This window comes from Lissotriton vulgaris, chromosome 1_1, assembly GCF_964263255.1.
Source record: "Lissotriton vulgaris chromosome 1_1, aLisVul1.2, whole genome shotgun sequence".
Taxonomy (NCBI): Eukaryota; Metazoa; Chordata; class Amphibia; order Caudata; family Salamandridae; genus Lissotriton; species Lissotriton vulgaris.
The window spans coordinates 992,976,830-992,990,669 of NC_141685.1; the positions used below are offsets into that span (position 1 = coordinate 992,976,830).

Here is a 13,840-nt window from a genome sequence, read left to right on the forward strand (position 1 = left end):
GTTGTCAAAGAAGTGCTATGAAGTGTTAAAAAGATGCATATGTTGAAAAAGAAGATTGAAGAATAAAATCTACAATAACAGAAGCAAGACTGGACTTCTTCTTACAAACGAAGTGGTGCTCAGGCCATTATCTTTTTAACTCAGATGTATTGGTTGGAACAAAACACTGACATGGGAGACCCCAATCTGGCAGGGAACTTGGTTCACGGAGGTGTCCCAGTTGAAAGGATTCTTCACATAGGATAAGATAGGAATATCCAAGATTGGGGATGTATCTGTGTCAAATCATTAGCTGTCCTAGGAGCACTTGGTTAAGGAGTTTGTACTCAATAGATTCCAGTTATCTGAAGTTGTTACATGCAGTGGATGGCTATAAAAATAGGCTGAATGAACTCTGTGCTGGATTGCAGTCCATTGGTGTCAAAACTCGCAATTGAAAAGTTACAAACTAGAGTTATTTGCAAACTTTATAAAGTATTGGTGATAAACTCCTCTCACCCCTCATGAAAATATTGGGGGCAGAATTTCAGCATTTTAGACGAATATGTGAAGTCATAGATGTCGGCAAAACAGGCTGCAATTTTAGCTAGGTTACGCCTTATCCAATTCAAATATTTGTATTGGTGCTGTGCACCAGAGACTGTTAAAAACGGGAAGGGGCCCAACCCAAATTGTTACAAATGCAAATCGAGTAGGAGCATCTCTTGGCACATAATGTCTAAATGCTCCGTTATTTATACTTATTGGTCTTGTATATTCCCCAGTACTGGATGTCCTGATTGGCATTCCCGTACAATGAAATCGGAAAGAGATAACGTTGGGATTAACAATGTGAGTCTGCCTGAAATTAACTCGATGGAGTGTGGTTTTATCCCAGATGAGGAATGAAAATGTACTTGGTGACTTAAAAAACGGGGTGTACTTGTAGGCTGTGCTGTATTGTGTTGTTGTTGGTTGTAGTTTGTTTTCTTTCAGGTCTTATTTGCAATAAACATATCTTTTTTTTAAACGCAAAAAAGCATTGCTTCTTTTTAGGACCTTTTAATCATTTGAAAAATAAAAACAATTACTTTCAATCCTACCTAGTGTTTTCAAACAGGGTAACAAGATTTTCAAGGAGCCAGGCTCTTGTAAAGCTGTTACACGGGGAGTAGGGAAAAAATGATGCCAATTTACCTAAGACCTAACATTAATTCAGACCCATGCAGAACCTGACTTTCTAATAGTAAGTACTGCCTGGTAAAGCGCCAATAACACTACCTCTACTTGTTTTGCCATAGGCATGAACATGGAAAAGGCTGTAGCAGCTAAATAGAGACTAACAAACTGTAATATTCTACTCTTAAAACAGCAGGTGCCTAATGCTCTTCATGGGGTAACTCACTATCGAGTCAAGGTATGGCGTTTAGGATAACGTACCCTACAAGAGTGTTCACAAAATATCTTAAAAACAGGAACTGCTTATCTCAGGATTCAGTCAATTCATACATACCTACATCTAGAAGATTAGCAGGTAAAGGGGCATTTGTTCCTTCAATGCCAGAAGAGCATCTACATGGTGATGCGTTTGCAAGGAATATGTTTAATTAATGCCAGACGCGTGCCAACACAGTAATGTTATTGCTACATGACATGGAATTTTCCATTAGTATAGAGAAATTTTCCCAATTTCCAACCTAGCAAAATTTTAATTTTGCTACCGGTAAACCCAGACACAGGAATTATGTCAGAATCATATCAATCCAGCTAACTGGGCAGACTCTATTGAGACAGAGACAGAGTGATCATACAAACCTATTTCTCTCACAAATTAGAACATCAGTTGTGAAATAATACAAAAGGGTTTTTCTTGTATTAGGAAACATCATCAGTAGATTTGTATGCAAAAGCAAAAAACGCAAAATGCCAATCTTTAGATATGAATAGGTCAATGATGTTTGCCTGTCTGTCACTCTTCACCCTTTCCCCTCATCGCCCCTCCTCACCCAGTTACCAACACTATCAGCAGTAATCAACAAATGCAGGAAAAAGGAGGATATACGATTCTAATAGCATCACCATGGGAACGACAATCTTTAGTCTCACCTAATGACTTTCTCCAGGGGCAGGTGAAAAGATTGGCAACACTGAAAAACCAACTCATGATTCAAGGGGGATATAACCAGAACCAAATTGCACTCTTTTGTGGTGGGTCTCATGTTTTTGTGTGTGCGTGCGAGTGTGTGTATATACATATTCCTTCAAGTAGTGAAGAAGTGCGTAGTAGTGATTAGAGAGGCTAGAAGACGAACCATTTGCAAATGTTGCACTGCTAAATGATAGAGAATTTTCAACTTTAACCAGCATTATGAAGAGAGGGGCAATACAACCAGTGAGGATAGTATTAGCTAATATCTACTGCATTCACTGCACTGCAGATTATAATGCCCATCACTAAGAGTACACATATCCACAATTGCCATTCCTAGATGTGGCTCAGAAAATCTAGCCCTCAGCAGCACCCATGTGGAACATAAACCTAGGTTCGAGGCATATGAGCTGCAGATCACACACTGTGCATAGATCGCCATCTGGTGTTGGGCCCGTATGTTTGTACTTGTTTTCGTCTTGTAAACGTTTTTGGAAGTCACAAGTTAGGGGACTCCTCCTTTGGATCATTGTGCGCATAGGCATCGGCTCCATCTTCAGATTTGTTTTTTTCCGCCATCGGACTCGGATGTGTTAATCGCGCTCCAGTTCCGTGCCGTTACCGATTCAACTTTTGACGCGTAATCTTCATCCCTTTCTCTGGTATTGTTTCAATCGCGATCCCTAGTCGACACGCATCTCTTCAAATCGAAGTCTTCAACTCCGGTCATCAATTCCTGTCATCAACGAAGGCCTTTGGGCCTACCTAGGCCATTACATCTGGCTCATGGAAAGTACTCCATTTAAAAAGTGTCCTCAGTGTGGGTCGAAATTCCCACACACAGATCTTCATGAGGTGCGTAACCACTGCCTTTCACCGGAGCACTAGGCCTCCGACTGTCCAGCTAGTGCCTCCTTCCGCTCCAAGAAGACTATTCGAGATCGTCAAGCACGATGAAGCATGGCTCGCTCGTCCACATCCATTCCCGACGACATCATCCAAGAGTGTGTTGATGTACCAGAACAGGAGCTGGTTGAAGAAGGCCTCATCGGCGCCTATGAAGCCGATGACTCCGACTTTGAAGACAGTACTTCTCACACCCCGCCTCCGGGCTCGTCAAAGAAGCCAACAACTAAGCCTTCAGGCCACTCCAGCTCGAGTCAGCCTGCCATCGGTGCCGAAAACCCGACAACTAAAAATAAACCATTGTCTTCATCTTCCTCCTCGGTGCCGACTGCTGCCTCTGCACTAAACTCTGCACCGAAGCCTACCCGCATCAATCCCTCAACTCCAAAAAAAACATTGGAACCGAGCAAAAAAAACGCTACCAAAGACTACAGACTCGCAACCTTCGGAACTAAAAAAAGACCTTGGAGCCGAAAAAACAACCGGTTCCTCACACTCCTACAGAGACTGTAAAACATCACAGTTCCAAACATAAAGAGCACAAAACCGCTCCAGAGTCGGTGCCGCACAAGCATTCGGAACTGAAAAAATCTGTACCGTAAGACCAACCTCCTACAGAAGAGCTTTTCAAACCAGATCTCACCCAAAAACATTGCTACAACTCCTCTCAGGATCCCTTCTCCACCTCCTCCACCCCCACCTCCTTCTCCACCACACCACTCTCCTACATCATCTCCTCCACCAGTGGAAAATGATGACACTTTTGATGACACAAGGGAGGTTGCAGATGATGAGCCACTAGGGGATCCTAGTCCACCTTCTACCCTGACCCCTGGGACAATTACAACACACCAGATGTCTCTAACGTACCACAATATGACATTTACCCCTCTAGACCTTGCCCTCCAGAGGGTACTGTGGGTTTCAACCAGCTCGTTCACAGAGCTGCACAATACCACAGGGTTGATTTACACACAGACCCTGTGGAAGAGGATTCTTTAATGGAAACTTTTGATATTTCACAAAAGTACACCTCCATTCTACCTATGCTCAAATGAGTAATTAAACATGCACCAGAAGTGTTTAAAGATCCAGTTAGGGCTAGGGTTATTAACTCCAGGATAGAGAAGAAATATAAAGCCACCCCAGCAGACCCAACATACATTAAGGGCCACGTACCGTTGGACTCCTTAGTAGTATCCAACGCCTGACAAATGGCTAACTCAAAAGCATCTGGGGCCGCTCCACCTCCCGACAAAGAGTCCAAACTCTTAGACGCATCTGGCAAACGCACAGTATCACAAGCGGCTAACATATGGCATATCGCCAACACTCAAGCTCTGTTAGCCAGGTATGATAGAGCACACTACGATGAGCTAGAGACTCTATTGCAACACCTTCCGGACAAATATAAAACAAAGGCCAACAACCTCATCCACGAGGGTAAGCTTATTACTAACACCTCCATCCGTTGTGCTCTAGACGTAGCAGACACTGCCCCCAGAGCTATCAATACAAGTGTCCTGCGTAGAAATGCTTGGCTATGCATTTCAGGCTTTAAACCTGAAGTGCAAACTTCCATCCTTAACCAACCATTTGACGAAAAACACTTGTTCGGACCTGCAGTGGATTAATCTCTGGAGAAGATGAACAAAGACACTAAATCAATAGGAGCCTTGCAATCACAAGCTCCCAGACGTTCTTTTCGTCGCTCCTTTTACAAAGGCATCTCCAGAGGCTACTCCTCTGACAACCCCTCCACCTCTTACAAGGCTTCCACCCAGACAACATTTACCAGAGGTTATCAAAGAAGAGGTTACAGAGGCAATATTAACAAAGGTAGAGGCAAGACCAATAATACCAGCTCTGCCTCCACCCCTACCCAATGACTTCCCTCCCCTCGGACTATTCCACTCCAGTCGGGGGAAGATTACTACAGTTCCTCCCTGTCTGGAACAACATCACCACAGACAGGTGGGTGAGACAAATTGTTCAAACCGGTTACTGTCTAGAACTCTGCCACCCCCTCCCCCCCACACACAAACGTACCACCCAGGCAGCACCCAATGTCACTGGAATATTTATCACTACTGAAACAGGAGGTAATCTCCCTCCTACAAAAACATGCAATAGAACCAATCCCCCTTCATCAGCAAAACACAGAGGTTTACTCCCTGTATTTCCTCATCCCAAAAAAGGATGAATCTCTAAGACCTATCCTAGACCTCGGGCCCCTAAATCTATACATACTCAGACCAATTTCACATGGTCACACTTCAACAAGTCTTCCTCTTCTCTCACAAGGCAACTTCCTTGCCACTTTAGATCTCAAGGACGCCTACTTCCATATTCCCATTCACACCTCTCACAGAAAATATTTACGGTTTGTAGTGGACGGTCAGCATTACCAATTCAAGGTACTCCCATTCGGAGTCACCACAGCGCCCAGAGTGTTCACCAAATGTCTGTCTGTGGTTGCAGCTCGTGTATAAACAATGAGATTCTATCAATGTGAAGAGGTGATCATTTTTATGATGTTTTTATTCTTATGGGGTCCGGTGAGGTACTAGGCTCTCTCTTAGGATTAGAAAGATGAGAGCACAGTGTGCTTGTTAAAATACCCCTCACACACTAAAATGTCCTTTAGTGTCATGCTTCATCATAGGGGTCTTCCCGTCCCTATAACGGGGTGGGGCGTGCTGCGACCAAACGAACTACGCGGGAGCACTTGAGTTGTGACAGAGGCTATGTGTAGGTGTAGGGGTGTCAGTGAAAGTGTAGGGACCTAACAAGTGAGTGCAAGAAAAGATACAAAAAAGTTAAAAATTCCCTGGCTTAGTAGAAAAATATATTTTATTCACTTCTCTAGCTGGGAACGTTAAAAAGGGGATTGTGAGGTAGAGCAATAGCTTGCTACCTAGTTGACATGTTTCGTAAGCAGTCCCCTACTGCTTACTCATCAGGACCGTATAGTGATCCCTACTACTAATAGCTCAGTTCTACAGAAGTATGCCTACTGTCCTACAAACAATGCAGCAAAAATAGGCTGACTGTTTGGGCTTCAGGGCATGAACTGGCCCGTGTGAAGCATGGTAATTTACAATGAATACCAAAAATATTGACCTATTGCGGTCTCTGCAAAGGAAAAGGAGAAAAAGAGAGGGAGAAACCAACATAAATGCATGATTTACACATCAATTCGACTGGTGACACAAAATATTCATGTGGTCATGTAACATAATGGTAAGAAAGCGCCTTGTTCATAAAAGGCGATTGTTTTACCTTTTGTAATAAAATAGGCAAAATCAGTACACCTATCATAACTGGTTATTATCACCAGATGTATGCTATGGAACCCTCGTGATGATGGGGTTCACGTATGTCTCATCACACATACAAACAATCGCGACTCAATGCACTCAAACACACAATCTAAATGGAAGAAGTACAGGAAACCCTCGTTTGCGGTTAAAAACAATGGTTATATTGACTATAACCTTTGAAATGGCATTATACGTACTCTTTTCATTAGTTTTCAATGCCCCATGAGCTTGCAGGCGAAGGGTGTTCAGCGCGGTTGACTGCAAAATAAAACCGCACTGTATGTCATTTACGGATCGCATCCGTGATGTTACTAGCCCCTGTGACCCATTTGTTAAAGACTCGAGGTCAGAGTCTATTACTTGCATCACCGGCAGGAGAACGTTTCCTTATTCCTTCCCCCGTGCTGCTCCGAGGACTGCAGGTCTCGTGTGTCTGGCATCGTTAAAAGCACTTCATTTCCGCATTGTCATCCGCGTGCGTGCACGGCAACTTTGGAAAAGCTAGTGCGCTCACCCAAGATGGCTGCCGCTTTTCGGCACAGTAGGGTAGAAAGATAGGAAGTCTTTCTACCATTTTCATTCCAAGGCAAAACATGGGATTTTCTATGTTTATCGGCCACATTTGGGGGTCTGGTAATTACTCAGAAATCAATCAGGATCTAAGGAAATCATTAGTGGGGTCATAAAAATATATACAGAGGGCAAAAAATGACGGATGCCATTCTAATGAGTTTTTACGGGGCGGGAGGGGAGAGTATTGACCCACTGGTCAGGTGGTTTTGACCAGATTTCTGGGTTGTCTCTTATTGACGAGATGAGTTCATTATAGCTGTCCCCAGGGTATGTCATCGTTCAGACCAGTTTTGTCGGATTGGATGCGAAACACCCATCTTTGTTCTTTTTCTAGGAGAAAATTTTCGTTGCTGACTTGTTCTATCACAGTCCATGAAATTTCCTCAGGTTTATGGTTCTTTTTCCAAAAAATGGTTAGTGAGTTTTGTGCTTGATTTTCTGCATTTTATAGTGCTTTTATGTTCGCCTATCCTGATCTTTACTGCTCTGCTTGTCATTCCTACATATTCAAGTTTGCAGGGACAGGTGATCAGGTACACGACATTGGCACTATTACAGTTGCTAAAACTCCTCTGTTCCCAAACAGTACCATTGTTGGTTTCAGCTCACCTGAGAAGACCGCAAATTCACGTCTTCCCATACCTAGACGACTGGCTCATAAAAGCCAACTCGTACAGCCAGTGTGTACATCAGCTACAATCCAACTATTACACAACTTGGGGTTTACCATAAACCTTGCAAAGTCTCACCTAAACCATCCCACATACAACAGTACCTAGGTACCACAATCAACACTTCTAAAGCACTTGCATATCCCTGTCCTCCCAAGATAGCAAGCATGCAAAGCCTCATAAACAAATTTCAACCGCAACACTTTCTTCCAGCTCGAGTATTCATGCAGTTAATAGGGGTGATGGCCTCTTGCATATTTAGAATACCTCACGCAAGACTCCAGATGCGTCCTCTACATGAATGCTTAGCACCTCAGTGGAACCAGGCTCAAGGTCAGCTTACAGATCTGGTGTTGGTGGACGGCCGCACACATCGTTCTCTGCAATGGTGGAACACCCAAAACCTTTCCAAGGGGGCGACCGTTCATTTAGCCCATTCCACAGATTGTACTAACAGCAGACACATCTCTCTCTGGCTGGGGAGCTCATCAATTACATCACACTGTACAGGGCAAGTGGACGCCTCAACAATGGTTACTCCACATCAATCACCTGAAGTTACTACCTATATTACTAGCATTAAAGTAATTTGAAAAACAAATATCAGGCAAAGCTGTCCTAGTCTGCACCGACAACATGACAGCAATGTACTACATACAGAAACAAGGCGGGACACACTCCCTACCGCTCTCCCAACTAGCACAAAGCATATGGAGATGGGCTATACCCCAGAACATTTTTCTCCTAGCTCAACACGTTCCAGGAGTCCAGAACAATATAGCAGATCTGTTAAGTCGTCAAACGCAACAGATTCACAAGTGGGTACTTCATCTACAAGTTCTTCAACCATATGTGGGGACAACCAGAGGTAGATCTCTTCGCCACACACGAAAACGCAAAATGCCCAAGCTTCGCCGCCAGATATCCACACCCACTGTCCAAAGGCAATGCGATATGGATGAATTAGTCAGGCAGATTTGCGTACGGTTTTCGCCTCTCCCACTCATTCCACTGGTGGTGCGCAAACTGCAGCAACACTCACTTACACTTATCCTAGTTGCTCCAACATGGGCCAGACAACTGTGGTACAGAATATTGCTGGAACTATCAGTAGTCCTGCACCAATAACTACACCTCTCCCCATGCCTCTTAACACAGAACCATGGAGAGATCAGACACCCGGACCCAGCTCTGATCAACCTAGCAATCTGGCTCCTGGAGTCTTAGAATTTGGTTACCTTAACCTTCCCCTTGACTGTATGAACGTTCTCAAATAAGCTAGACTCCCCACCACTGGAGCCTACTATGCAGCCAAGTGGAAAAGATTTGTGATATACTGCAACAACAATATCAATCCATTAGAAGAGTCTATTCAACACATCATATGTTATCTATTACATTTTCAAATGTCTAATCCAGCATACACATCTATTACTTTACATCTAGCTGCCATAGCAGCCTACTTACAGAATAGGCAACGCTTATCAGTATTCAGATTACCTGCCATCAAAGCATTTATGGAAGGTCCCAAAAGAATAATTCCTCCCAGGGTACCATCCTCACCGTGTGGAATTTGAACATTGTTCTCACAAGATTAATGGGCCCTCCATTCAAACCTCTGCATAAATGTGAATTACAATTTCTTACATGGAAATCGCTTTCCTTGTGGCCATTCTTTCCCTTAGAAGAGTCAGTGAGCTAAAAGCACTCACTATTCAAGAACCATTTTTACAACTCCATCATAACAAAGTGGTTCTCAAAACCAATCCAAAAGTCCTCCCTCAGGTTATTTCTCCATTTCACCTCAAAATCAGTCTGTAGAGTTGCCAGTGTTCTTCTCAAAACTACAAACAGTCGCAGAAAGAGCTCTTCAAACTCTAGACGTAAAAAGAGCACTCGTTTATTACATTGAAGGAACAAAACCTATTCGTAAAACAAAACAACTTTTCATGTCCTCCTCACCACCACATAAAGGCAACCTCATATCACAATCTGGAATTGCAAGGTGGATTGTCAGATGTATACAAATTTGCTATCACAAGGCGAAACGTACATTATCTATTCCTCCTAAAGTCCACCCTACCTGCAAGACAGGGGCTTCAATGGCATTTCTAGGGAACATTCCCTTAGATGACATCTGCAAAGCAGCTACATGGTCTACACCGCTCACATTCACAAATCACTATTGTGTAGATGCGCAAAAAAGACAACAAACTACTGTAGGCCAAGCTGTACTCAAACCACTATTTCGAACTACTGCAACAGATACATGTGGTTGCCGCTAAAGACGGGTACTGCTTTACAATCTATGCACAGTGTGTGATCTGCAGCTCATATGCCTCGAACTGAAAATGCTACTTACTAGTGCATCTGTTCTTGGCATGTAGAGCTGCAGATCCACATACGCCCACCCACCTCCCCGGCTACCTTTATCTGTTTCAGTATTCTCTTATTTAGATACAGCATACAAGGGACATCTTTTCTGTTTCCCACAAAACTCCATAATTTCCCTTTTGGCGAAAAACAATCTGAAGATAAAGCTGATGCCCATGTGCACTATCATCCAAAGGAGTCACCTATCTTGTGACTTCCAAAGACTTTTACAAGACAAAAACAAGTGCAAACATCCGGGCCCAAGACCAGATGACGATCTATGCACAGTGTGTGGATCTGCAGCTCTAAATGCCTAGAACAGATGCATACTGGTAAGTAGCATTTTCCTTCTATCGCAACTGTTAAAACCAGGGATTGAACCGTTGCACAAGGCCACCAAAGACAGGTTTTCTAATAGAATCCATACCGCTATGCAGAGTATGTTTTTATGCATGTGTTAGTATAGCACAAACCTACGAAAAAGGCATGGAGTACTGAAGCGGGTCAAGAACAAGTACTAATTTAACAAGTCATTGGAGAGGCAGGTAGTTTCTGGGAGCAAAAGTATACTGTTAATACATGGTGATAGTGTTCTTTAAAGAGGTGTGTCTTTACCTCTTAAATAAGTTAGAGCAGGGTTGGGATGTCCCTGATGGTTTGTCACCTTTACAGCCCTAATTTGACTATGCAGCCCTTTTACCTCAAAGTATTTACTACGCAGGTTAGAACCATCAGCCTATTCTAAAGTTACATTTACAACGTGGTACTTTACCACACGGGTAAGGTTGTTTTTCCCCAAATTACAAAGTACACATAAATGCATACTCTTTCTCTCTCTCATGCACACAAGTACACACACACACACCCACACACAAACACACACAAACACACACACACACACACACACACACACACACAACCACACAACCACAACCACACACACATAACCGCACACACAACCACACACACACAACCGTACACACAACCACACACACACACAACCACACACAAACAACCACACACACACGACCACACACACACGATCACACAACCACACACACAACCACATCCACACCGACTCAACCACACACAACCACATCCACACCGACTCAAATGCACACCCAACTGCACACCCAATTGCACACCCAACTGCACACCCGCCCGCCCGCACACCCGCCCGCACACCCGCAACCACACACACCCAACCACACACCCGCAACCACACACCCGCAACCACACACCCGCAACCACACACCCGCAACCACACACCCGCAACCACACACCCGCAACCACACACCCGCAACCACACACCCGCAACCACACACCCGCAACCACACACCCGCAACCACACACACCCACAACCACACACACCCACAACCACACGCAGGCACAACCACACGCAGGCACAACCACACGCAGGCACAACCACACGCAGGCACAACCACACACGCGCACAACCACACACGCAGGCACAACCACACACGCAGGCACAACCACACACGCAGGCACAACCACACACGCAGGCACAACCACACACGCAGGCACAACCACACACGCAGGCACAACCACACGCAGGCACAACCACACACAGGCACAACCACACGCAGGCACAACCACACACATAGCCAATAGGTCTCGCCTTTGGGACCTTATAAGTGTTTAGCCACGCAACAGTTGTTGGTTGCACCAAGGATCTTGTGCTGCATAATTAAATACTTAGAAGGTCCCAAAAGCTAGACCTATTGGCTATCCCAATGCTTGTTTTTTTTCATCTGTTTCCTAGTGGTTAATAATTTGGTAATGCCTGTGGGCATATTAGAACCGTGGAGTTACTAGTACCCTGTTTCCTCAAAATTTCATTTTCTGAAGCATGTTCAGCAATCCCCCACATTGACCTCAGACCATGGCATTTAATACACTTAGCACCGCTCTATCCTTTAATTTTACAAAAAGGGTACCCCTGAGTATATTTTAGAGACTACTTTCTTGTTCGTGCATTTAAAACCTCCTTAACATATTTGTTACCTGTACCTTGGCTCATAGACTGTAGTAGATGCTGTTCTACGGATCTGGCCCAGAGCAGAAGGTCCTTCTCAACATAGATCATTAAAGCCTGGCCAATGCATCGCTGCATAAATATTTCAATAGACTGCAATTATCTATTTTATTGACTATTTGTTACCCATGTATCTCTTTACATACATTTGTGCAGGTGTGTCACTTGACAGTTGCAAGGGATGCTCCGTCACCCTCTGAAATGTTGTAGAGGAATACTAGGTTAGTTTAAGGGGGTTTGTGTTCCTCCTCTAAAGGTTTTGCAGCAGTAATGCTTTTCATGCTGTCCAAGATTTTGAATGGCTTCATAATGAAACAGCATGTTTTATGGACTCTGGTCAGATGGTTCTTTGTAGGAGTAAAATGTGTGGCCTGATATTGCACAGTTTTATTTCCGGGTGCTATAGTTCTCTTGAGACTTCAAACAAAGCCCCCATTATATCCAGTGTAAACCCTCTACAGTGCTTAACTGTGTCATGAGTAGCTGCAAAATAAACCATTTGTTGTATTATCCCATAGTAGTTTAACCATAAAGTGGAAGTAGTAATGTCTCACCATTCTTACTTTTCTACTATTACATATAACTTGTTTTTTATTCCCCCTTTCAGTTGTAAAAAGGAGCCGATGCCAGTAAAAAATACCAAGCCACCTCCTGCCTACGAATCTGAAGAAGAGGAGAAGTGTAAACCCATGTCATATGAGGAGAAACGACAACTGAGCCTGGATATTAATAAACTGCCAGGGGAGAAGCTTGGGCGGGTGGTTCATATTATTCAGTCGAGAGAACCATCCTTGAAGAACTCTAATCCTGACGAAATTGAAATTGATTTTGAGACTTTAAAACCTTCCACACTACGGGAGTTGGAGAGATATGTCACATCGTGTTTGCGAAAGAAAAGGAAACCCCAAGGTATCTGTTTGATAACTGAGCCTTTTAAATCTGTCATAGATTAGTAAAGAGCATTTCTAACCATGTTTAAATAAAACAGCTCAATCTCTACATAAAAAGTAAATTGCAAATGTTAGTCTTGAAAAACGTACACCCATTAGCAAAGGGTTCGTTAAAAGCAGAAGCTGTTAAGAAATTACATTAAGTATAAGTGGATATGTTACAATTAAGAATTCAAAAAGTGATGGATGGCATGCCCAAGTTAATGTGGGCCATTGAAAATTACGCTGAACTGCATCAGAGTCCATTGTACTTTTTTCCCCACCATGCCACATCCGATTAGGCCGTAACACATGCAATTTTACCTTGGTCCTGCTCCAGTAGGAACAGTCTAGCTCGAACTGGCAAACCAGAACACAAACAACCATTGACTGGATTTCCCTTTTTGGGCCACTCAGTCGAATGCAGTGTGATTCCAGTGGCACCAGGAGGACCCACTTCTGGTCATATCCATTCACTTAAATACTGGTGTTATCCCCAAAAAGTTGAATCCTCCCGCTCCCAGAGATTTGTAATTCAAAGCAGGAGTGGAAGATTCTGTAAAACCTATGCTACTGGTACCATCTTCAACAGTTTTGTGACTAGAGAGAGAGAGTGAGGGAAAAGAAAGGGAGGAGCTTAGCAGGTCATTACAAGTACCACTGAACTAGAATCCAACACCAATTTTGAAGTTTTTTTCAACCTATTAGGCTGCAATTGTAGTTTCTTTTAGGCTAGTCTGGATGCAGACAGGAATTTGAACCTCTAAAATATTTTCAGCTCCATAATAGAATTCCTGAACACTCATCTACTTTTTGTTGTGATGGCTGTCCTTAAATCTACACTTTGTTTTTATCAGTCACCCTTCTTTATCCACACGCCC

General features: G+C 43.5%; 1 protein-coding gene across 6 annotated transcripts in view; it reads left to right on the forward strand.

The window, feature by feature from the left end:
- BRD4 (bromodomain containing 4) overlaps positions 1-13,840 on the forward strand; it is a 1,320,550-nt gene that overhangs the window by 870,167 nt on the left and 436,543 nt on the right. For all 6 annotated transcript variants that reach the window (XM_086960824.1, XM_086960816.1, XM_086960841.1 and 3 more), the window contains one exon: positions 12,638-12,939. In XM_086960824.1, the coding sequence (XP_086816950.1) occupies positions 12,638-12,939 (302 nt within the window). The remainder of the gene's footprint in view (positions 1-12,637; positions 12,940-13,840) is intronic.